At 50.9% G+C, this 25,772-nt stretch overlaps 1 protein-coding gene across 1 annotated transcript; it reads left to right on the top strand.

Moving 5' to 3' along the window:
- Nucleotides 1-1,268: 1,268 nt before the first annotated feature.
- Nucleotides 1,269-24,897, top strand: LOC138423750 (liprin-alpha-1-like). The gene is made up of 16 exons (XM_069560040.1): nt 1,269-1,385; nt 2,479-2,583; nt 3,053-3,223; nt 3,785-3,800; nt 4,126-4,174; nt 4,886-4,988; nt 5,209-5,412; nt 7,329-7,475; nt 8,867-8,983; nt 9,794-9,875; nt 11,632-11,798; nt 14,029-14,252; nt 16,051-16,282; nt 20,976-21,118; nt 21,970-22,130; nt 23,386-24,897. The coding sequence occupies exons 1-16, from the start codon at nt 1,269-1,271 to the stop codon at nt 23,445-23,447; spliced, it is 2,100 nt and encodes a 699-aa protein (XP_069416141.1). The 3' UTR covers nt 23,448-24,897.
- Nucleotides 24,898-25,772: the final 875 nt, after the last annotated feature.

Below are 25,772 nucleotides of genomic sequence, written 5' to 3'. Positions count from 1 at the left end.
TTTTTGAAAGCAACAGTTGAGGTTTTCAAAAGACATCTCAGAGAACTCTAGCAGATAAAGCGAAAAAAAGAGAACGTGCTCAGGGTGAACTGCGGGCGGGACCCCAAACCATACTGTGTCTCTCCCAGAGTCTGTAACTGCTGAGATGGGTGGATATAGGGCCTCAAGCACCCGGGGGACCGAGGTCCTCAAGTGACAGCAGAGGCCCCGGCTGAACCTGGAGCAGTATGGCCTGTGCCCTGGCGAGTGGAGAGCCGCGAGGCTGGGAGTGGGGCCAGGAGAGGGGGTGGGAGACTCGGCGTGCAGGGAGGGGCAGCACCTGGCAGGGTCTGGGAGGCACTGGCTGTCACGGCTCAAGGCAGGGACACCCCTGAACCTCCACCGTGCCGCCCCCATGGGGCAGAGTTGTCTGGCAGCCCAGGGTCAAAGTGAAGAGGGCGAGTTCGCAGCAGATTGACAAAAGCCCTGTACCCACTGTGAATTCATTTTAAGTGCCTGGAGCGAGGTTGGTCAAGCCCTTGCTGAGCTCGAGTGAGGGAGTCAGTCAGGGAGGACGGAGCTCAGGGTGAGTGAGGGGCAGCTAGCGCGGCAAGTCCTTGTCACCCGGGTGGGTTCTGGGGACACACTTGAGTTCAGTGGTGCCCTTTCAGTAGCCTCACTGGAGGCTTGTTTGGGGGCTAGAGGAGGCAGAAGCCCACTTAGAAGATGTGCTCATTCCTAGTGGTGGTGGTTTCTGAAGCAGTTTCTACTCTTTGGTTCGACTGTGAACCAGTATCCTTGCAGGGTCATGTTTGATGGTGGGCCTGAGCTGTGGGCACAGCCTTCCTTCTCCTGCACCCCACACTCATCTGTCATCTTTTTGGCAGCCCCTCCCCCCTCTCTGCACCCTTGATGGTGGGCCTGAGCCCAGCCCCCCTGTTACCACGGAGCCCCTTGTGACTGAGTGGGTTCCAGGTGCCAGGCTCCCGGGAGACGTGCTGGAGGCAGAGCCTTCGCGCCATTTCTTCTAGAGACAGCAGTGCTGATGTTCGTGGTGTGAGAGTGGTGGTCCTAGTGTGAGAGCAGTGTATCTGAGAGTGGTGTGTGAGAGCGTCGTGTGTGAGTAGTGTGTGAGAGTGGTGTGTGAGAGTGGTGTGTGTGAGAGCGGTGGTCGTAGTGTGAATAGTGGTGGTCGTAGTGTGAGATCGGTGGTGATAGCTCGGGTGCTGAGGTATCTAACCGTGAAACAGCAGTTGCCCCTGAGTGGGGGGCTGCCCCCATCCGCGAGGATGGGTCGCAGGAGGGCCCGCCTATGGGCGCTTTTCCAGTGCTGCATCCCCAAGGCAAAGGCCAAGACAAGGAAGAACTTGGCCTCGGCCCAAGTCCTGGAAGCAGAGCGGCCTGAGGTGAGAGCAGCCGGGGGCTGGGCCCGTCGGATTGGCCTTCACCTGGTGAAGCGTTGGAGTTGTGTTTCATTTTGTTAGCATGGTTGTGGGCCCTGCCGGCCAGGCATTTTGGCCTTCTGGGCAAGATGGACCCCAGCAGGTTGACCTTGTAAGTGGTTGTGCAGGGGCTGAGTGGAGGACGGGCAGGGGCCCCACAAGAAGGGAAACACTGTCTGGAGGAGTCACTGGGGCACGTGGATTGAGCTCTAGAGTCAGTCCTTGAAGCAGAAAGGCTAAGCCCCTTAACCTCTCCCATCTTACAAAGCACAGAACAGTGTGTCCAGTATCTTAATGACGGGTACCTACTGCTTATGTGTATAACATACACCCTCATAGCTTCACATGTCTACTACATGCCTCTTAACAAGTGTTTGGCAGTGTTCTAGGTGCTGAATACTCAGTATGTAGGAGGGGATATGTAGCTCAGGATTTTTTTATTTGTGTAAAGAAAACTAGAAGAATGAAAGACTCCATGTGGTTCAGTTTGAGCAAGTTCACCACGTGGACGGCACCGCGTGCATGAAAATTGTGATAAAATGCATAAAACATGAATTTAACATTTTCTCCAGTTTATTGACTGACTGGGTGACTTCAATGGAGTCAGGCTAACAGATGGCCTTGGGGTGCCATCAGCCTTTTTCCCAGAGGAACACTCCAAAGCCTGATGGCCTTGTAGATGTTACCTTTCTTCCTCACTCTTCCCAGCGGTTCTAGGTCACTTGTCTGTGTGTCGTTTAAGAATCTCTTTATCCACTTTGTTGTTAGGTTTATGTTTAGGGAAGTTTCTCAGACTTCCCTGGGTCTTGAGAAGGCAGGCTTGGATTCCGGGTTCTCCCCAGCCGCGTGCCTGCCAGGTCGAGGTGGAGGCTGAAGGCCGGTCTGAGTTGTGGTGGTCTGTGTGGTCTTGGGGTCAGTGGACCCCCTCTTCTCTGGAGGGGCAGGGAGACCCTTTGTGTGGAGCCTGGAGAGACTTGACAGGGTCAGTCTTCAGAGTCTCGCTCTCTTTTTAATTTGTGTTTGCATTTAGTTACTTACTCATTTCACTGTTTTCTAGGAGTTGGCAACATCTACGGAAGAGGAACTCAATGTATGCCGGGAACAGCTTCTTGCAAGAGAAGAAGAAATAGCTCTGCTAAATGCAGAGCGGAATAACACCAGGGTCAGTAGGGGAATTCTCACGTGTTGACATTTGCCCCGCGGGGGTCACCGCTGGGCTCCGTGTTGCAGTCTTTAAACTCTGTCTGGTTTTCAAGTCATTTTTCACATCTTCCCACTGAGCAGACCAGGGTAGATCAGTTTGGAGTCGCGTACTTTGCTTCAAATTTATGATGAGAGCTACTATAATTTTAGTACATTTGAGGGGGGAATTCTCTTAACTTACAATTTTGTCCATGCTACAGTTTGTGTGGGGTCTTAGTTCCCTGACCAGGGATTAAAACCCATGACCCCTGCAGAAGTGTGGAGTCTTAGCTACTGGGCCACTGGGGAAGTCCACTCTAACTTTAGACTGAACTGGCAGGATTCCGACTTGCCTTAGCATGTTTCCGCTGTAGCATGAGGCTGAGAGGGGTTATCGGCCCTGAATTCAAGCATGAGGTTGACGGTGCTCCTTTGGCCCTGCCCTGCAGCTGCTGCTGGAGCACCTGGAGTTCCTGGTTTCCCGGTATACACCATCCCTCCAGACGACGGTGGGCAAGTGGCAGGCGCAGTCCCCAGCCGGCATGACCAGCGAGCTGGAGGTGCTCAAGTCTCTGAAAATACTCTTTGAGCACCACAAGGCCCTGGACAAGAAGGTACCAGCCACCCGGCCATCCTGGATTTGTACACTTGCAGCCTTGTTAGGTGGATGATGCATGTATTTATGTAACTAGTTGACTTTTGAGCTTCTTGAATTCTTGTAAATACTTTTTTTCTGTAAGAAGTCAGAGTTTTATATGGTTAAAAAGTGTTGCCTGCATACATGCTCAGTCATGTCCGAGTCTTTGTGACCCTGCGGACTGTAGCCCACCATGCTCCTCTTTTCCTGGGACTTCCCAGGCAAGAATACTGGAGTGGGTGGCCATCATCTACTCCAGGGTATTGTCCTGACCCAAGAATTGAACCTGCCCTCTTGTACTGCCAGGTGGATTCTTTACCATTGGTCCACCTGGGAAGCCGCCAGTTAAAAAGTATTAGTTGGTATAAATGTCTCAGGATTTATTACATTCTGTATATCAATTTGCAATTAAAAACTAAGTCACAGAATTATTTTAGGATAACATTTTTTTTCCCCTCTCAAACTTAGAATTTAAAGCTGTTAATAAGCAGATTTTTTGATGTTAGGATCAATGAAATAAATTAAATGTATTCTGTTATAGTAGCCGCGTGTGAGGGTGAGTATACAATGGCAACCCACTCCAGTACTCTTGCCTGGAAAATCCCATGGGTGGAGGGGCCTGGTAGGCTTCCATCCGTGGGGTCACGAAGAGTCGGACGCTGCTGAGCGACTTCACTTTCACTTTTCCCTTTCATGCACTGGAGAAGGAAATGGCAACCCACTCCAGTGTTCTTGCCTGGAGAATCCCAGGGACAGGGAAGCCTGGTGGGCTGCCATCTATGGGGTCCCACAGAGTCGGACATGACTGGAGCGACTTAGCAGCAGCAGCAGCAGCTTACACTAAGAAGTGCACTCACGTATATACACACATCAACACACGAGGAGCACTTGAAAGGTGTAGTTTGTTAGAAGAATTAGGTGCCACGCATAACAAGGTAAGTTGGATCATTCATCGTGTAATTTCAGTTAGTTCAGTTCAGTTCAGTTCAGTCACTCAGTCGTGTCCGCCTCTTTGTGACCCCATAAATCGCAGCACGCCAGGCCTCCCTGTGCATCACCATCTCCCGGAGTTCACTCAAACTCACGTCCGTCGAGTCAGTGATGCCATCCAGCCATCTCATCCTCGGTCATCCCCTTCTCCTCCTGCCCCCAATCCCTCCCAGCATCAGTCTTTTCCAATAGTCAAGTCTTCTCATGAGGTGGCCAGGGTACTGGAGTTTCAGCTTTAGCATCATTCCTTCCATTCCTTCCAAAGAAATCCCAGGGCTGATCTTCAGAATGGACTGGTTGGATCTCCTTGCAGTCCAAGAGTTTGTCATTTGTATCCTTTCATTTTAAAAAAGTATGAAGGCTGTCGTGGTGGACATCAGATGTTCTTTATCTTTCTGGTTGAGGACCAGCCCACCTGGGTTATTTTAATGACTAGTAAACTAGACTTGTGGCTCAGAGCTGCAGGATCTCTTAAGCACCCCTTTGTCCAGGAGGAGACAAATTCTGACTCCAATCACCTGGTTCTATTCGGGATGGATAGCATCACCATGTATTTTCTTTTTATGCTGTATTTTCAGTTTTGAGTTGAGTTTTTCCAAATGGAGTTTTGCTGTCTTTACTTATTTCTTTATTCTGATGCAATTTTTTGGTTTTCGCTGATGATTCTTAAAGAGAAGAATAACCTGAAAAAGATACTAATGGACAGGGTGCTTGATGTAAATCACAAGCAAGAAAACATGCCAAGCGCCAATGGAAAGGCATGTCCTCGGTCTCACTCTCTGTCTGGTTCTCGTCTTACTATCCAGTCTGTGTGGGGCTGTTGAGACCTTTCACCAATGCACCATGTAGGTCTGAGTGGCCGTGAGGGTCGTGTGAGCCCAGAGCGCAGAAGGCAGTTTTGACTTCACCGATTTCCCGGAAGTGCTGCGTTCCCTCCCTCCCGAAACAAGGCTGTCTAAGGTTTCCTTTCCCCCTTAGAGAACCCGCGACGAAGACCTGGCTCAGGTGGTCGAGCTCCAGGAAATCATCAAGAAGAAGTCTCGGGAGCAGAGAGAGATGAGGGACCGCCTGGCAGCCCTCTCTGCCCACGTAACAGAGCTGGAGAAGGACCTGGACACGGCCAGGAAGGACCTCCTCAAGTCCAAGGAAGTGAAAGTGAAATTACAGCAGGACGTCCGTGACGTGAGTGACAGTGGACGTGTCTGTTGTCCTGAGGCGGAATGTGGGTCCCTTGTCCTCCCCGTGATCTCAGCCTTGGCATGGCTGCGTGAGCAAGAGCAGAGCACTGGCGAGACCGCCACTGGCTGCCTTCCCGCCTCTGCGTCGAGGTCTCTGGGGTAGAAGAGGCCTGGTCCAGGCGGTCCGTTGGCAGTGGACCAACATGAGGGCAGTCCTAGCGCTGTGCTGCACCCTGGGTGTGGACTCCTCATTTCCACAAGTTCTAGGGGGCCTAGTGTGTTCCTTTTTTAAAAATTCATTCATCCACTCATTCATTTATTGGAGTATAGTGCTTACACTGCTGTGTCAATTTCTGCTGTACAGTAATGTGAACCAATCATATATATATATATACACACACACACACACAAATATCCCTGTCTTTTAGATTTCCTACCCATTAACTTCACCACAGAGCACTGAGTAAGGTTCCCTGTGCTTTTCAGTAGGTCCTTACTCGTTGTTGACTTGATGCATAGTATCAGTAGTGTATATATGTCAACCCCAGTCTCCCAGTTCATCCCCCTACCTGCCTGCTGAATATATTCCCGATGATGCTGAAATTTCCTTCTGATTCACTCAGATGAGTCTGAACATCTGTGGAGCCTGCTCTCCCGGAGAGATGGGAACATGCTGTGTGGGCTCTGCTGAGGCAGCTTGCCTGAACATCTTCTCTAGTTTTCTGAGGTTCCACTCCTTGAAAGGATGTGTGACAGTGATACCAGCGGTCAGACAAGTCGAGTGGCGTTTGCTCACCCTCAGATCCTCAGGCCCGTGCTGTGTAACCATGCAGAATCAGGATGTTTCTGGCGGTCGTGTCTGCGGGTGTCGTGATTTATGAGAAGCTCCCTAACAGTCACTGTGAAAACAGAAGAGAGCTGGGGGCTCAGGCCTCCTCCTGTGAGCCTCTCCTCTCCTCTCTGCGCAGAGAGACAGCGCCCACCCTGCCCCACCCCTCCCCCGTGAGACCGTCTCAGAGTGCACCCCTCCAACATGTGGTACAGCAGGTGTACTTGTTTAGTAGCTCGGTGTGAGTAATCTGTCTGAGAACTCAATACAGAAATATTTGCACATGTTTGTATAACGTGTTCACACTACTCTTTGGCAACAGGAGGAGATTAGGTGGCAGAGATTAATACACAGAGAATTCTGGAAAAAGCGTTTTTAAGACCTTTCACTTTTAATGTTAGGACAACATCGCTTACTTAGTGAGCATGGAGGGACCTGAAATGGATTTTGAGTCGGTGGACAGGAGTCGCATCAGCAGCAAGCTCTGCTCCTGGTTTGAGCATTTCCTACATGGGGTGTAACTGCTTGAGAAGAACTAGGCTTGAGAAGGCTGCTCCCAGTTGTGTAACACTTTGACTTCTGTTTCTACTCATTAATATTCTTATTTAATTTTGAGGAAATTGCATGAGATTTTTCCAACTTTTACCTGAGGAATGAGCCTCAGAGCTCCCTGTAGGATCTGTTGAAGGTCCCTCCCTGTTCTGGGTCAAGCCCGCCTGTATGGTGTAGGAGACAGAGATCCTCATTTCATGCCAGATACCTTCCCTCCTGGAATTCTTGCAATGACAGAGTAGTTAAGTGTACTTTTTATTTGCTGGTTGGGTTTCTGATGTAGAAAAGAAGCTTGGTAAATCGAGTGGCCAGACAGACGTTAAGACAGATGGGTGCCATCACGGCAAATGCGACATTTGAGGTAGGCGCGTTTTTGCTCACATCTCAGAAAACTGCCATGTCTAGGACTTTAATTTTGAGGACGCTAATTTTATGTTTGATTTGAAACTTAGGATTTAGTCTCGCTTTTTTACTCTTAAGTGTATTGGAGTATTCTATGATAATGACTTACCTTTTCTCCTCTGCAATGCCTGGTGTAGGCTATGGCCCAGAAGGAGGACATGGAGAAGAGAATCACTACACTTGAGAAACGCTACCTCGCTGCACAGTGCAAAGCCATCTCTGTGCACAACCTCCATGATAAACTTGAAAATGAAATCGCAAATAAGGATTCTATGCATCGACAGGTAATAGCTTTTCCTGAACTGTGTCTGACTTCTGTAGTAGTGAATACAGAGGAAGGAAGGTAAAGACCTTTTCATGTGACTCCCATGTTAGAAATCAAGTCCCAGTGTAAAGTTCTTATGACCCTAAAACACTGCGTTCAAAAGTGTGGATGTACATCATGATAAATCAGCTGTACTGAAAGGAAATACGTTTTTTAAAATTGAAGGTGACTGCAACTTCGAGGTTTGAATTATTTGGGATTTGGGTTAACCATTTTGTGGAATTCCACTCCTGACTCTTGTTTTACTTGACTTGAATCTGTTGGCTTGTTAGCATTTTTACTGAAAGAGCAGAGAGCAGCAGGGAACTTCACAGCAGCTGGCTGCCTGTTGGGAACTGGGGTCACTGTGACAACAGGCAGGGCTAGAGCTCCAGTCTGATTAGGGTTTGTACTTCCTGTGGTTTGGTGAGCTTTACTTGCTCCTGTTCCTGTGTGGTCTCACTGAATCAGGACTTAATCAGGAAAACCAAATCTGGCTTCTCCAAAACAAAGTGAGTCAGTCTGGTGGGTGACAAAGTGTATCATTGGCCCCACTACAAAAATAAAATACTAGAAAGCCATTGAAATGTATGATGCGGAATGCTAATTAAGAGCATTGCGATATACAAAATAATGGCTGTAAAAGGCAGATCAGAAAATACTACGTACCATATGCTGTTGTTTTCTGAGGGTTTTAAAGCACATCTTATTGTTTATGTATGTACATAGAGTAATACACATACAGAAAAAATAAGAAAGCTGCTTAGAAATAAATGCTAACCTCTCAGGAAACCGAGCGTATAGATCATTTCATTTTTTTTTTCTTTTTCAAAAAAGAATCTGTCTAAATGTTATACACTGCAAGTTTTCTGAGTAAGAAGATCTGTTAAAAGAATAATCATGCATTTACAAATATTAGTTGACTGGCATTTCCCCAGGCACACTCTGATCAGGTCTGTATTTCAGAGGAGATGAAAGCCATATTTTGGCTTACAAGCTGATGGCCGTCTGCGGTCAGTAGGGTTCCCTTCAAATGATGATTCTGGTGATGTTTTAAGAAGGGTCAGTACTGACCCTTAACTTGTCAATAGGAATGAATAAGCTTCTACAGAAACCTGATCTTCTTTAATATATAAGAACTTTTTTTTTTAAGACTTCTTTGGAGACGTTTGGAAAAGCAAATACTCTGGCAGGAGGTGTTCTGCCCACTGAGACCAAGCCCAGGAACACTGAGAGAAAAATTACCCTGATGCGGCTTCCGAAACAGAAATAATCCTGTAGACTCATGCATTTAGGTTTTGTCTCAGCTTACTAACAACGGCAGAGGCTGCACCGCTTGGCCCGTTTTGATGTTCTGCTCTCCCTTTGTAGAAGGAGGATAAAGACCGACAGCTGCAGGAGTGCCTGGAGCTGGCAGAGCAGAAGCTGCAGCAGATGCTGACAGAAGTGGTGGCTGAGCTGGCTCAGCCGGTGGCTGTGCTCTCCAAGGTGCTGCTCTTGGTCCCCGGGGGACGGGCGCGGGGAGGGCCTGTTCCCTTGCTGTCCCACTGTGCCCCTCCCCGTGCTGCTCAGTCCACAAAGGAGCGCAGACGCGGGGGTCGTGCTGCCCGTCTGCGATGGGAGCGCTCCCTGAGTGTCAGACAGTCCCCGCTCCCGTGTCATCCCTGCGTTAACTTCCCTGCAGTTTTGTCCTGTGCTCTGTGTGTCCCCAGGTTGCTTCAGCTCCGAGTCACTGCTGCTCAGAGTTCAGTCAGCAACTCAAAGCCTAGCAGGATAAAGAACGAAAAAGATCCCATTCTCGTTAAGAGATGGCCAAAATAGCTCTGTCATGAACACAGTTTTAACTCTTTATTTATATATTGTTGAATAAGTCACAGCAGGGCACGGTGCAGACCCAGGGCCCCACTCCCAGCTTGCAGTCCCCAGGAGCCTGAGGGTGAGAGGCCACGTCCAGGAGACGTGGCGCTGCTGGGGATATGGTGCCCACAGCCAGCCAGCCACCCCATCCTTCTGGTGGGATAGGTGTTGCCTTGCACTGCTGGTGGGCACTGGCTGGGCATGGAGAGGCGGGCCGGGCCTGTGCTGGCCTGGCTGTTGGAGAGTTGCCTGGAGCTCAGGGAGCACCTGAGGGGCCGGCCAGTTTCCAGAGGAGGGTGGTATCCTGTGCTCGCAAACCCTCCCCGAGCAGGGTCACTAACAGCCGCCAGGGGGCGCCCTCCTGCCTGTGAGCTTCCCCTCAAGGGTTGGTTTCCTCTCTCCCCTGGCATCTTTGCTGTCTGTCCCAGGTGGGCCTTGCAGTCTGAACATTTGTCTTCCGGAAGCTCTGCCACTAAGGAGGCGAAACTTTTGGAACTTACCTCCCAGCTTAGGAAGGAAGAACGTGTGCCCTCGTGTGTCCCGTGCTTGCCACTGCCTGCTGCCCGCGCTGGCTTGCGCCAGGCAGTCTGAGGAGGGGGCCTGGGGCCAGGGGAGCACCTCTCCTCTCACGAGCCGGTCACCAGCACCCTCCGTCACCCACGTGTCACACATGAAGCTGCGCTGGCTGCGTGAGCAGGCGTGCGGGTGTGCCCCCCGCGAGCCCGGGGCCAGTGGTCTGCACAGAGCATGGCCCGCTTGCCGCCCCTGGGGTCACAGCCCGCGTACCATCAGGACAGGGTCGCTGCGAGCGGAGCTGACGCTGTTCTTGGCCGACAGGCGGGAGAGAGACCCAGCAGCATGGAGGAGAGGGGCCTGTGGGCCAGAGACGCGGCTGGGCGGGGCCGGCGCTGCCTTTCTCCGCTGCTCCTGTCTCTGCCGTCCAGTGTGCGTGTGTGGCCCTGTCTGCTGCTCCAGGGACCCAACCTCGGGAGTAGGGCCAGATGTGGTCTCTCGTAGGTGGTGGGCAGGGGCCAGGGGGTCCCCACGTTCAAGGAGGACGCTTGTTGCTCTGACCAGCCAGGCTGGGGAGCTGCTCAGCATACAGTTGGACCTTACGAGTGGCCCTCAAACCTAAGGGAGCCAGCCCGAGGCCCGTGAAATGGAAGGCATGGTGCCCAGGTGTGGAGGTGCTTGCCTCGGACGTGGCGCTGGAGTCCCACATGCCAAACTGCTGGTCCAGACGTGGGGTATGTGTGTAGGATGGCTGCTCCTAGGCAGGAGGAGAACCGTAGTTGCGCTGCAACAGAAGGCCCACCAGGAAAGGGCGATGGTGGAGGCTCGCATTAGAGAGCCCTAAGAGAGGTTTCCCGGAAAGGTTGGCCACACAGTGGTACTGACCATCCAGGAACTGGAGTGGGGATCCCAGGTCCAGCCTCAGGTGTCAGTACTGTCCCCACCATAGCTGTGTTCTTGGGCCTGGACTGCAGAGCCTCATATGTGGGCTCCCAGGGGCTGTGGTTCTGACTCCCATCATGAGACCTCGGTGAGGCTCCCTCTCTGCTTTAGCAGAGAGGCTCAGTGTCTCCTGATCAGGGGTGCACTTCCTTACTTTCAGAACTGCTGCTCAGAGCTGTTGAGATTGGGATTCTGTTTATGACTAAGCCAATTCAAAGTAAACTTTTGTTTTGCTTTAAAAAGATTTGAATGCTGATGCCTTATGCCTTCATGCTAGTCAATAAGCGTGACAGCATCCACAGGCAGTGTGTAAAGGAACAGACATAGATGTGTGCCCACAACCCTTCCAGAAAGCATCAGTGAAGCGGAATCACCAGTGGCCCCGATGTTACCAGCCGCTGTGCTAGAACATTCTTCTAGGTCCACCCTCACCCCTTCGTTTCTTTCTTAGAAGTTTATTTCTGGGCTTTGCTGGCAGTCCAGTGGCTGGGAGCCTGCCTTGCAAGGTCAGGGACGCAGGTTCGATCCCTGGTTGGTGAGCTACGATTCCACGTGCCACGCGGCAATCACATCAAAGGAATCGCGCATGATGCAGCTAAGGCCCGATGCAGCCAAATCAATAAGTTTAGTTCAGGATCTTTTATATAATGTGATAGAAAAGATTGAAGCAAGTAAAAGCAAGCATTCTCATGTTCCAACTCCAGCCATCTCTCTTTTTATTTGCTTTGGAAAATGTCTGAGAACTTCTATCAGAGCAGCTCAGTGGGCAACAGTCTGGTGGAGGTTCAGGGAAAACCTGTCCCAGCTGCACCGGTGCCCTAAAGACGAGGCCCAGAACCTTCGCCGAGGTCGGCGCTCGGGCGACGCTTGTCTGAGAGAGACCCATGGTCACTACAAGTTCTGCGGCACATTTTTCCCCCACAAAACCCAAGATGACACCCATACCTCACTAGAGAGCTCTCTTCACCCTGACCTGTGGGCTGGCCCTGAGGTGGGGATAGTTTTGTCTCCGGTTTGAATTTTACATGTGAAACCTGCGCCAGTTTCCTGAGTGACCACTGAACTGCAAAAGCTGAAAGCAAGTATAAAGCAGTTTCACTTACCCCAGGGACCTGGCCTCCTTGGATCTAGAAGATCAGTCGGGGAAGGAGGAGTTTTTCTGTGTACAAGTTAGTGTTAACAGTTGTCATCCCGCTTCGTGCCGACACTTCACTCTGGGCGCGAGGTCCGCCTTTCATCCCGAGGTGCTTTATGCTTTCAGACAGGAGAGTAGCCATCCCGCAGTCCACGAAACGTCTGTTAAGAATTGACTCTAAAGCACTGTATGTATCTTTTTCAGAATTCTCTCCTATGGGAAGTTGAAAATGCAAAAAAGCATTTAGAAGAAATGCAAAACGACAAGGTCCTTAAATCTCTAAATCCTTTAGAAATGTGTTAAGAGCTGAACTGAGCTGGGTTCATTGTTACAGTTACTGCAGATGCTTAGCGGAAGTGGAGTTACATTTTCCTTATGGCTAGTCCACTGCTGTAACGTGTATAGCATTTCTGGTTTTGAACATTGAATGTGATTTGCATTATAGGCAGATTTAGAGTGTGTGGCCGTTGTGTGTGGTTCAGAATTCTAAGTAGTCCTTTCTGGGTTCACCCGAAAGCTGAGACAAAGCATGAGCGTTTCACGTGGACAGTGCTGTCCGTCAGAAAGATAATAGGAGCCACACACACAATCTAAAATTTCCTAAAAATGAGCGGGCTGCTTTACATGCTTTTTTCACTGCGAGTCTTGAAATCTGTGTGATTTCCACATCGAGCTTTGCACCGGCCTGCGTCACATCCTCAGGGTGCTGCACAAGGCGAGTGACTGCCATGGCTGACAGCACAGAGCTGCCAGTTTGAGTCGAGTGACTCGGAAACTTGGCCGTTTGACCTGTTTTACCCCGTGAGGAAGTGAAGTGGGGTGTAGAGGAATGAATGTGAGGAATGCCCAGGAATGCATGTGAGGTCCATGGAAACAGTCTAAAGCAATGAGAGGAGCGAGGGCAATAGAGTGAGTCCTGTCCCCCACCACCCGAACCCAGAGCCCAAGTCCAGCTTCTCTCCATAGACTTCGTTGTCGTCAATGGCTTGCCATGTTTCCTCCAGAAGCTTTTCTACACCTGAGATGTAACTTCTTATTCATTATGGTTTAGAAGGGTTAGTATTGTTCTGAGTGTTTCTATTTGCTATGGAACACCTAGAGTACAATTTCTCAGAATGAAAATGTTCAAAAATGTGCGATTTTAAGGCGAGAGAGTGGAGAGGATGTGCTGATCGGGCTGATGAGGGTGAACCCATAGGCAGCTAGTTCACTGGAGCGGAGCAGGAATGATGGCAGGTGGTCCTGGAGCCAGGAAAAGGGGTGGCCCAGCCCTGGGGAGGGGTCGTGACGAAGACAGAAAGCGAAGGTACTGGCCGCGGGGGACAGGGAGCCGGCAAGCCAGCAGCTCGAGGCTGCCCCTCCATTGCTTTGAGGTCATGTCTGGGAAAACAAGGCAGGACCTGGGTGAGAGTGGGGCAGGGGGGAGATTTGCGGAGAGAAGGGTGTGAGGTGTGAGAGCGGGAGGGCGGCACGGGGCCCAGCAGGCACTCTTGCATGCGTCTCAGATGACAGAGGCGCCCTTGCGGTGTGAGGGGCCATCCCCAGAACAGCCCGAGGGCCTGTGCCCTGAGAGGAGAGCCACGGGAGGCTGGCCCTCCCATCCACTGGCTGCCCCTGCTCACTCCTGTCTGTGCGTGTTCAGACCAGCCTGGAAAACGGAGGGCTGGGAACCCGCGAGGACGGCACTCCTCGGCGAACTAGTACCAGTGATGACCGGTGGGGTGGACCCAGCGGCTGCGGAGCTGAAGGGTTTTATTTTCTAATTGTCCTTCAGCCTGGCTGATGGAAGCAAGGATATATTTTGTAATTTTCGGTTTTTGTCTCTGACTCCATCAGCCCACCCTTGTGAATAACCTCATAGGATTGCCTTCCATCCACGCTGAGACCTCAATGTCACCAGGCCATCTAGGAACTGGATTCTCCTCCTGCCCGTTTCTTCAGTACTGCTCGCTTAAGAGATGGCAGTGTCTCATAAGCAGGGCCCATTTGTCCAAAGTCAGGGCTTCCATGTAAAATTGTGTTCAGTTCCTGATAGACTTGAGGTGCCCAGAATGTTGCTGACGAGACTTGGTCCTCTCGTGCCCAGGTGCAGCCCCTGAAAGATCAGGACTGGGAGCGCGAGCAGCAAGCCAGCGTGCTGGCCAACGTTGGCCAGCTGTTCGAGACTGACAAGGGCGTGTCAGACGGCGAGGGTGACCGGGTCACCCTCTTCAGCATGCCCGCTCTGCTGTCGCCCCGCGCTGAGGCCGATGCCAAGACTCCGGCCAGGAAGATTCAGAAGCAGCTGGACAGGATCAACGAAGAGATCTGGTGGGTGTGCCTGAGCCCAGCTCCCCGGAGGCTCGGCTTCTCTGAGGAGCTGTCTTCTGCTTAGAGAAGTCTGAGTGTTCCATAGTGAGAAAACTGACTTCAGGTCTGCTTCGAGAATTTTCAGTTCTGAGATTGCCCTTGATTATAGAGCTCAGTCAGCCAGGGCATTCTGTCCACAGTGTGGTGTCAGCACTCTGTGGGGGGGCGTTGTGGGGTGTCCCCCCCTCAGCTCTGGGCCCCAAGGTGGGTGAGGTGCCGAGGCAGTGTCCCCTGTGGCCTGTGCACCCTCCAGCACTGAGGGTTCGCCCTCGTGTGTCCCTCGGAGCCTTCTACGTTCTGGTGAAAAGCCACCTGGAACAGAAAAGCTGGGGTTCTGGGCTTGGCAAATTCCCACTCAGATCTGCATTTTCCTTTTTAACTTAATACACTGTGAAGATTGGCTTGTTGTAAGACAGTGACCCAAGGACATGTGTTTGAGTTTTTCTCATCTCATCAGTATATTTAAAATGTTTTCTTTAGACCCAGTCTTGGCAGTTAGAACAGTTTACAAAACAGGATAGAACCCAAAGGCCCTCCTCGTGGTGAGCAGGGGGCCCTGGGTCTGGGTGCAGCCGGGTGGCTGGGGCCCCGAGGCCTGCCTGGTGCCACACCCGCACAGCTGTGCCTCCTGTCCCGAGTCCACGTTCAGAGTGGCCGCAGGCCGGTGACCCTGCACAGGACCTGGCAGAGCTGCTGCTCAGATTGTTCTCATCCCGTCACCCCTGGCGAGGTGCCCGTTCCTGCCAGTTGAGTGCGGGGGCTCAGGGAAATGGCAGGTGTGAATGGCACAACCAGCAAACGCAGATGGTGCCGCCTGTACTTTTGACGCTGAGACAGACTGCTTTGTGGGCCGTGTTTGAGCACAGACAAGCTCAGAAAGATTGTCTTTCCTCATCCCTGTAGGAAATTTGGAACACTTCTGTATTAATATTTTTATTTTTAGAGCAACTTGTCAGGTAAAAATGATTTTTCCTTATGCAACAAGTTGACTTGATGTAAATGGTAAATTCTGTCCATCAACTTGTCAACAGTGAAAAACTTTCAAGATGTATAAGTAGAAGTGAAACTGGAGAGTTTACTACCTGTAAGGATCTTGTATTTTAATTGGAAAATCATTTTATTTGCATAATCATGCATTGAATCTGTATATAAAATCATCCATGACACATTAGGGGAGAAGAGCAGTAACTGTGAATTCTAGGTCAATGCAGCACATTGACCTGAATCCAGAAACTCACACAAAGCTGGTGGAGAACTTCATCAAGTGATGCGTTTGCACATACACAAGCTTAAAACAGAATGAAAAGTGCAACTCAGCACTTCATCTGGTCTGGAGACGTGTGTAGAAACTCCAGCTTGCTCGTGAATGGCTGTTTTGGTTATACGGAGTTCCGGATTCCCAGTGGAAAAGCTCTGAGGCACTCACGTGCATCTCTGCCCTGAGAGCAGGGAAGGTAAATGTGGTCAGCTTCAGGTATCTCCTCACAGGGAGAGTCACCACCCAGGCCCCATCAGAATGTTAGAGTCAGTAAGTCAAATCAAACGTGAATGATGAGGGGCCACTTTGTAAGACTCAATGATAAGTAATTCTAAGTTTGAGAATATTCCAAAGAGAGAAAGCTGAACCTTTTTGCTGAGATGTTAATTGAGCAACTCTTCCTGGAATTTGCTAATCGTGACACAGAATGCAAGCCCACATTTGCTGTCCAGACATGTTCCTCTGCTGACAAAGGCAGGTGATGATTTTATTCTGTTTTAGGTTCATCCACAGAGACAAGGAGAACACGGATCAGCGGGCAGAGGGGATTGAGAGCAGGGTGGGCAGTGGGAGCTTCAGCAACCTTCGGCGCTTTGAATCCTCCAGCTCCCTCAACCTGGATCCCGCCTCCTCGCATGCCGGCTCCTTCCCGCCCAGCAGAGGGCGCTCCATGCCCGAAAGGAGGCAGCCCAGCCCTGAGCCAGAAGAAGACAAGCTGGGCTTCATGACTCTGGTATGTGTCTGCCTCCTCTCTGCCGCGTCCCTCCCGGAGCACACTGGTTTTCTTTTGTTTGTTTGTTTTTTCTCTTTTTACCCAGAAGAAAATCAGGTACATTTGCTCGCTCAGAGGTCTAAGATTTTTAAAACTGCCTAGTCTTGAATCGGGCTTCCCTAGTGCCTCAGACGGTAAAGCGTCTGTGTGCAATGCTGGAGACCCGGGTTCGATCCCTGGGTTGGGAAGATCCCCTGGAGAAGGAAATGGCAGCCCACTCGGGTATTCTTGCCTGGAAAATCCCATGGACCGCGAAGCCTGGTAGGCCACTGTCCATGGGGCCGCAAAGAGTCGGACACGACTGAGAGAAATCATTCCATAATCACACAGCGACAAATGAGTCTTGATATTTAGACCCCTGGCTTAGGAATCTCAACTGGTCTGCTCGCTGATGGGCCTGGCCGCGCGCTCAGGCCAGCTCTGCGTGTGAAACCAGGTTAAAAGCCCGCTGCCCCAGGGCCCCAGTGAAGAAGTCTAGCTTCCTCACTCTTCCGAGTCTGAAAACGGGATGACGACCTAGGGCTTTTGGTGACAGAGTGTGCGGCTCTAAAGCACAAGTTCCAGCTTTCTTCCATGTTTAGCTTAGGTTTTGTGAGTGCATTGCTGTTTACCCCATGAACTCATGTTTACAACACTCTGCTTTGTAACTGCGCTTGTATTTTCACTTTTTTTTGGTTACCACCCGTTTCATGTTAGCTGCATTGTTAGTCGGCATATAATTAAATTAACTGTGAATCATTTAGCGGCATGTGAAGTGGTAACTAGTCCATTTTGTGGTCTTTGGAGACACTTTTTATAATTTGCTTCGTTGGCTAATTAGTTGATATTTAAAATTCTGTGACGATTTCTCTGTAGTTTCACGATTGATTTCTTTCCGAGTGTTTGTAAAAGAACAGTTCTGTATATTTTGTCCTGCTGTTGGAGTTCTCTGACGGTGTGTCTGCTTTCATCAGTGGTTTTGATTTCCTGGCTCATCCTGTTGTCTGCTCAGTGGTTGTCAATCCAGACCCCAGCTTCCCACCACTGCCCCGCCTCGCCCCCGAGGCTGCAGCTGACCCATCCGTCTCCCCTTCCCCGTCCTCCCACCTGCTCTGGTCATAGCAGCGCTGTGGTCCACAGCAGGTGTCCCCTTAGTCGGGTTTGTGCTTTGTCTTCATGTCTCATCAAATGGTGTTTTCCCCCATAGCAGTAAGTTTGAATTAGCATAGCACTATGCAGTTACAAGCGTAATGTAGATGGATCCTAAACCGCATATCATGTGTCATTCATAAATGAGATTATCCTTATTTAAAGAAATGATCTTCTTCAGTGTAGAATTAATGGACTTTTGACACAAAATCCTTTCTGTGTTGGTGCTTGTTTTTAAGACTATAAATCTCATCACCTTTTGCACAGTTAATGTCTCTGCTAGACTCTTTAAAAAGCATCTTCTATGGTTAATAAAATGTAAAGACTGCACCTGCTATTATGCTAGCTTTCTTTCTTACATATTTTCACAGGGAACCTGCTTTAATACATTCATTTTGAGAACTTTTAAATCAAATTCTAGGTAAGAATTTTGTGTTAATGTCCAATAGATGGTTCGATTTGTTCAGTGTTCAAATAGGTATTATGGTAACTTCCTCACCAGGTAAATTACTATTTTAAAGTATAACATGTTTTCTATGAAGAGAAACTAACTTATAGAGAAGTTTGGCTGAGAATAGACAACTGTTAAGGGCCTTTATTGTACAGAATGCTGTGCTTTAATAGATCATGAGGTTGTAATAGAATTGTATCTTCCTGAGTAATAATTTATAGTGTTTCTCTAGTAAATCTTGAATAGCTTATTTAATTTCTGTGGTCCAAAGAAATGTTCTGTTTCCAGTTACATGTTCTCTAAATGTTCATCTCACTTATATGTTTGCCATCATTTTTGGTATACTGTGTTTGTCTGTACTGATTCTTGAATTTTTAGCTTCAAAGTCGCAAGAAATCTGGTTTCTCTTCATTTCTTTGCATGCATCTATCAGCCTAGTGATTTAAGGAAGCATTGTTGAAAGGTAAACTATTTAGTAATTTAGCATGCCTCTGTTTCTCTGTGAAGTATTAGAGAGTCCTTATCATTTTACATGAATGAACACTGTGTGGTTATGTACTGGTGAATAATTGACATTTTAATGGAAGTAATGAAACTCACCCACCACTGGGTGCTGATGGTTCTGTTGGAAATAGGTCATTTGTTGGGACAATTGTAACAGTTTGCCGGTCTCCCACTTGTTTGCCTTCTAATCATCTCATGCTTATTTATAATAGACACAGTATTATTTACTATTTTAAAATTTTTCTTTACTTATTTTTTTGGCCATGGTGCACAGCTTATGGGATCTTAATTCCCCAACCAGGGATCAGACCAGTGTCCTGGCAGTGAAAGTGCCAAGTCCTAACGTCTGGACCACCGTGGAATTTCCGCTTAGAGTTTTTTTTTAAACAAAAAACTGAATCAGAGCCATAGAAGTTAGATTTGGGGGAAGCCAATTTAATGACGGTGGGTAGCAGTGTGCAGGAGACTCTGTGTGCCAGGCACCGTGTCGAGTGCTTTCCGAGTCTGTCATCTAATCCCGCAGACGCCAGGTGAGGTCCAGGCTGTTGTTATCCCTATTCAGCAGACAGGGACACTGAGGCTTAGAGAGGTCGAGCACCGTGCTCAGGCTCCCACACCCAGCAGTGTGGTTCGGACTGGTCTGATCAGAGCCTGTGGTGCCATCCAGCCCGCTTTGCTCCAGAGGTTCTCGTGTCCATCACGGCATCCCTGATGGAGGGAGCATCAGGAGGGAGCTCGCTGCTTCTCCCCTTTGGTCACTTGGTTGAGCCCCTGTTGTTGGAGTCCAGTGCCCCGAGGGCTGGCCTTCCTTGTCCCTCTCCCACTCCCAGCCCGCTGATCGAGCACTCCTGGGGCCTTCCTGCAGGACTCGGGCAGCCGTGCTCCAGTTCAGGCAGCTCAGTGCCCGGGAGCCCTTCTGCTGGGCACAGCAGAGCAGCGCCATCACCCTGGGGTTGGTGCCCTGGGTGTGCCGCTCGCCTGCTCTGTGGCCTGCTTTGCCCTCCTGGTAAGTGAGGACACGGCACTGCCCATCCTAGTCATGTGGGCACCAGTGGGGCGGCTCCCATCCTGGGGGAGGGCGGCCAGGCTGTGGACCCAGAGCCTTCCTTAGGAGGAGGCCCGGGGGAAGGGGTGGCCGTGGCCTCTGACTCTAAGGCAGGTGTTTGTCTCCACTGAGTCCATAGTCAACCCAGGTGTGTCACTTCCCTGCTCTGTTCTTTGTTGTTTTCTGAATTTTATAAGTGCTTATTTTCACTTGAATTTGAGATTGATCCCCGTTCAGTTCCATGTGGATAATTTCTAGCCTTTGTAGCCTTTTGTTGTCTGAGGTTTCTTGGTAGAGGTCAGGGGAGGGTGCCCAGTTTATCCAGCTGCTGTTAAATGAGTTCAGCTGTATTTTGCACTAAGTCACTTTGTTGTCACCAAGCTCCTGTGGGGCTGCACGGGACCAGTGTTCTTTACAGAATCCCATTAAAAAAGGACTGGTTAGTTGGTTAAAACAACACGCTCATTGTTTATAAAAATACTTGCCATGCATGTTTCCTCAAAGCTCCCCTGCTTAACCACACACCCAAATGTATAAGTGAGACCTGTCTGGACCCTGAGGGGTTCATCTGTTCCCCACACTGTTGCCACCAGTGTCTTTCCTATCTTCAGACCCAGGACTAGCGGAAGAGCTGGGAGTCCAGGCGAGATCATCTTTTTCTTTTCTTTAGTTTATTTTTTAATGGAAGGAAAATTGCTTTACAGAATTTTGTTCTTTTCTGTCAAACCTCAACATGAACCATCCATAGGTACACGTACATCCCTTCCTTTTCGAACCTCCCTCCCATCTCCCTCCCCAGCCCACCCCTCTAGGTTGATACAAGATTATTTCTTAGTGAAGACCTAGGAGAGCTTTATGTAAACCCCAGGGAACAAATGACACTCAAACTGGATGTAAGCACTTCAGTGTGTAGCCCCCGGTCTGTATGTTACTGAGAAATACAAGCCAGACACATGGTGTTCGCATGGAGGGCTTAGGTACCTTTTCTGTGTTTGACTTGTTGTCATGGGTTCAGTAACCTGCGTCATCACTACAAATGATCTTGGGTGGTGGTACAAGCTGTTTCCTTTTCTCCTTCAAATAGAAAGGTCTGGACGGCTTTGCTAAGAGGTTTCTTACTCTCGCTAGTGGTGCCTCCGAGCAGCATCTGACGATGAGCACAGTCCTTTCATCAGGGCAGTTCATGCCATGCAGGGTTCTCGGTGCTGGCGTGGCTCTGCTGTCCTGCCTGGCAGGGCCATCTGGTCGCTGGATTTCAGGGAGTGCAGAGCCCGGCTGCAGGGAGGCTCCCGTCCGGGGTCTCTGCACTCAGTGGGGTGCTCTCGCTGCTCCACGGCCCCGCTTCTCATGAACAAACAGTCCTTTAAGATGGCATTAAGTTGGAACAAGGCTTTTTTTTGTATTTGGCGGATAGCATAGCTAATATATTTTCAAGTAAGTTTCTGGTTATAATGTAAAGCCTGTGTGATAGCCTTTTTCAACACAGTCTATTGTTAGCCAATTTTACACTTACCTCACTCCCTCAGCTGCCAGCTATACAGGAAGAGGTAGAAGATGACACCATCAAATGTGAAACCTCGACCTCCGCCTCGCTGCGGTCCTTTCGGCTGGACCGGCTCACGGGCTCACTGCGCACAGCCAGCGATGAGGACATCAGGGACGCCCACAAGTAAGGGGCCTGCTCGCCTCGTCGTCAGTTTCAGGAGCCCTGTGCCTCTTGTCTTGAAAGAGTTGCAAGGAGGGTTGTAAAGGAATCCCACTGGATTCGGTGCCTGTGTTTAGTGGTGAACTTCAGGTGCTGGGGGAGAAGAGCTCAGTGACCTCAGTGATTTTAGAAAACATCTGTCTCTACGTGTCGACTCCTGTGGGAGGTCTCTTCCGGCTCTTGCTAGAGGTCTGCCAGGCCTGGGGCGAGTTCCTGATGGTTACGGGTCCATGCCTCTCGGCTTTGCTCTTGAGGGTCCCTCCCTCTTCCTCAGGGGTCTCCTCTCAGGAGACTGTCTGTCCCCTCCTGTGACTGACACTGTTCTCATTCAGACCCCCACCTGCTGAGCTCCCGTCGTGAGCCAGGCAGCACTCGATGGAGGGCACATGTGGTCACCTGCCCAGCAGCCCTGCACAGTGACCATCACTCTCCTGCCACGGCCGAGGACGGTCACCCTGCAGGAGGCGGGGGGAACTGCCCAGAACTGGGGAGCTCGCCTTCTCTGGGAGCGTCGTCACCTGCCCAGCAGAGACCCTGAGGGAGGGTCAGGGCGCCCTCTGCACCAGCTCGTCTGGAGTGAAGACCTCCCTCCTTGGGGGAGGGCTCCAGTCAGAGAATCTCAGCTTCCTGGGCCATTGGTTGTGGCCGGAAGCCTGCATTGCTCGTGTGGAGTGTGGGTGGTGAAGGAGACTCCACTGTCTGCTGCGAGGTTGAGGCGTGGGTGTTGCTGGGTGGCCGGTTCTATCAGTAGGTCTTATGGAGGGGTGTGTGTTTGCACAAGGGTGACTGTTAAAGGTCATTTTCTCTCCCTGAAGTGCGACAGGCTCTCAGGACGGTCCCGGGGGCAACCCCAGCAACAGCAACAGCAGCCAGAAAGCCCCAAAGAAGAAGGGCATCAAGTCTTCCATCGGTCGTTGGTTTGGCAAGAAGGAAAAGGGCCGGCCTGGACACACCAGCAAGGAGGCGTTAGGACCAGGTGGGTGCTTCACCGTTCAGAGGGAGGAGGGTCTGCATGTATGTCCCTTCTGTGTCTCCCCCGCTGTCCCCATGAGGCTCCTGTCACTCATGCTAGGTGTCCTTCTGGGAGGAGTGGAGGAGGCGTCTGTCTTCTCTAGGGTCCGAGATGATCAGATCAGTTGATGAGTGGATGGGTGGACGGGTGGATGAACAGAGGGCTGGCTGGATGGGTGGATGAACGGAGCATGGAATGAGTAAAGCAGATGCTTACTCCGATGAGAAACGTATTCTACGAAACGGATTGAGTAGGAGCCGGGCAATGACTGTTTCCTCCAGAACAGTGACAAGTGTTTGGAAACGGCCTAAGTGCTCATCAGAGAGGAGTGAGGTACGATCTGTGGGCACCCCACAAGGAACAGCATCCCCTCCTTCCTGCCACTTTCCCCAACCCAGGAGCTCATGAGGGGTTCTGCCCATGCCCCCCACCCCAGCCCACAGCCACGCAGGTCCTCCTGGGGTTTCCTCATCACACAGTGTTATCATCAGGCCCCCGTCTCTCTCGGCTTCATCTCCTTAAGGACAGGGTATGTCCCTGCCTCTTCAGCCAGATATTTGTTGAGTGTCTTCTTTTTGCTGGGTGTGGGATTTACAGGGTGAGTAAAACAATGTGGTCTGGAGCACAGTGAAGGGAGAAGAGAGAAAAAGGAGCAGATTATTCAGTGCTATCCCTCTTGTTAGTAAATACAACACTGAGCTGGATGGTGCATTGATTGTATACCAGATGCTGTGTGTGCCCCTTACCAAGCAGGTGCTGCCACCTCCCGATTTACAGAGGAGGAGACAGTGATGGTCGCGCGGTGAGGCAGTGGTGAGGGCAGGTTCACATCCACGCAGTGGGACCATGCACTTTGCCGAGCCCCAGCCACCTCTCTGGTGGATGCAGCAGGAATGAGATGGTTCTATGGCATCACTGATTCGATGGACATGAGTTTGAGCAAACTCCAGGAGACAGTGACTTACAGCAAAGCCTGGAGTGCTGCAGTCCACGGAGCAGCAAAGAGCTGGACACAACTGAGTGACTGAACTAAAACCTGCGTGTGTGCTAAACTGCTTCAGTCGTGTCTGACTCTTTGTGACCCCAGGGACTGTAGCCCAGGAGCTCCTCTGTCCATGGGATTCTCCAGGCAAGAATACTGGAGTGGGTTGCCATGCCCTTCTCCAGGGCATCTTCTCAGCCCAGGGATCGAACCCACATCTCTCGTTATCTCTTGCAGTGGCAGGCAGGATGTTTACCGCTAGCGCCACCTGGAAAGCCCCAGGGAACGCTGACAACTAGGAAATGCAGAAAATAAGGGGGCTGCTCCTAAGTTAAACTAGAAGAGCAGCAAGCACAGGATGAAAAGAGGAAAACACACGAAGAGCAACAACAGTGCCAACAGAAACAAGCCGGGATGTGTTCACCCACAAAGAAAATATCTGTGCCATTCGGAGGAGGAGCCCACCAGCCCTTGGAGGGACAGTTGGAACCGGAACAAAAACCGAGGCCATGGTCAGCAGTGCCCACCCACACGGCCTGAGTGGCGTGGTGTCACTCACCGGCTTCCTGTGTCCCCAGAGCTGCTGGGGGTGACATCTGAGTGCTGAGGCCAGGCAGCGTCCCCAAGTGAGCTAAGGCATCCCTGCTCTCCTTCCAGTGCTGCTGTGGGGCTCTCTGTGGGCGGCCACCCTCATCGCCTGCTCTGCCACCCGCTGGGGCCCGGCTGTCCCCCTGGGATCCTTTCAGCCCTTGAGCTTGGGTGTTCCCAGCCCTCTGCCAGGCCGGACTGGGACGCAACTCAGGACTTGGGCTTGAGATATCAAGGAGACCGTGAATCTGGAAGGACACAGCCCTGGGGCCCTGGAGTGAGCATGTGAGAAGAGCAGGAGAGCAAAGCCCCCTCCGGGAGACAGCAGAGCTGGGGAACGTGCCCACACCCACCGCTGCCTCTGGCACAAATGCCTCTTCTTTGCCTCTCCTTGGCCTGAAACAGACCCCAGCTGCTGCTGCTCCGCAGGTGATTCCTAAAGATGCACATCCTGCAAGAACTATTGTCCTGTTGCTCTGGGGCTGCCTAAGTGTGCTCAGGAGCGTCAGACAAGTGGGGCTGCCACGCCTGATGGTGGGGGAGGGCCTGATGCTGGACTAGGGCCTGATGCTGGAGGAGGGCCTGATGCTGGACTAGGGCCTGATGCTGGGGGAGGGCCCTGATGCTGGGGGAGGCCTGATGCTGGGTAGGGCTGTTGCTGGGGGAGGGCCTGATGCTGGAGGAGGGCCTTATGCTGGGGGAGGCCCTGATGCTGGGGGCAGAACATCTGATGCTGGACTAGGGTCTGATGCTGGGGGAATGTCTGATGCTAGACTAGGGCCTGATGCTGGAGGAAGGCCTGATGCTGGGTAGGGCCTGTTGTTGGAGGAGGGCCCGGATGCTGGACTAAGGCCTGATGCTGGGGGAGGGCCTGATACTGGGGGAGGGCCTGATGCTGGGGGAGGGCCTTATGCTGGGGGAGGGCCCTGATGCTGGGGGAGGGCCTGATGCTGGGGGCGGAACATCTGACGCTGGACTAGGGTCTGATGCTGGGGGAGGTCCTGATGCTGGACTAGGGTCTGATCCTGGGGGAGGTCCTGATGCTCGACTAAGGCCTGATGCTGGGGGTTAAACGTCTGATGCTGGTGGGAAGGTCTGATGGTGGTGGGCAGCCTGCTCCCAGATGTACACAGAGTTGTGATTATAAATCTCTATGAGAAATCTTTGTTTCATACTTCCTGACCACCTTGCTATGTTCTTTTTTTCTGAAGCATAATTGCTGTGCAATATCGGTTTGATTTCTGCCGGACAGCAACATGAATTAGCCATAGGTGTACGTGTGTCCCCTCCCTCTTGAATCTCCCTCCCACCTCCCCCTGCTACATTCTTGTTTCTATGGATATATGAATAATAAAGACTGTTGACTAAAATAACATGAAAAGCTCCCACACACAAGTGTGCACACGTACACTCCCTAGTGCATCTTTCGGGTCCACGTCAGGGTTGCCCTCGGCCTCCCCGCCCTGGGATCCACGGTGAGCCTCGACACCTGCACTTTGTTCCCACCCTCGGCCTGCTGCCCACGCCTCAGCAGCAGAGGGGCCCTGTCCCCGCAGGTGCTGAAGTGATGGAGTCCCTTGTCTCCGGAGCCAAGGACATGAATACCAGGTCGATCGTCCTTTGGGGACACCAATACTTCCACCTTCTAGCCTTGCCATTGTATCCATCCGTTTCTCTTAACAGAATGTCCGTGTGATGACATGGGCTCCCATAACCAGCTCTGGTCTGTTCTCATTGAGAGTACAGCTTACCCTCAGCACTCTTTATTGGCAGTGGGAATTTTGCTTCAGTCCTTTATTGAAAGAAAGCAATAAATAATACTGTGATAAGAAATAGTTCAAAAGTAGACTGTACATACTTTGTCACATATTCAGGAAGTTCACAAAACATTAATAGAAAATCAGAATGTTAACAATGAATTGTACAAGGAAAGGCAGAACACACATGTAAAGAGACGTGCCATCTGTGTCTGCTGAGAGATCAGCTGCATAATAAGGCACCATGATCTGAACGCATCTCTTGCTGGCTGCTTTAAT

The sequence above is a fragment of the Ovis canadensis genome, chromosome 18 (assembly GCF_042477335.2).
Source record: "Ovis canadensis isolate MfBH-ARS-UI-01 breed Bighorn chromosome 18, ARS-UI_OviCan_v2, whole genome shotgun sequence".
Lineage (NCBI taxonomy): Eukaryota > Metazoa > Chordata > Mammalia > Artiodactyla > Bovidae > Ovis > Ovis canadensis.
Note: the sequence above shows the minus strand (reverse complement) of the source record. Positions and strands in the feature narration are given on the sequence as shown.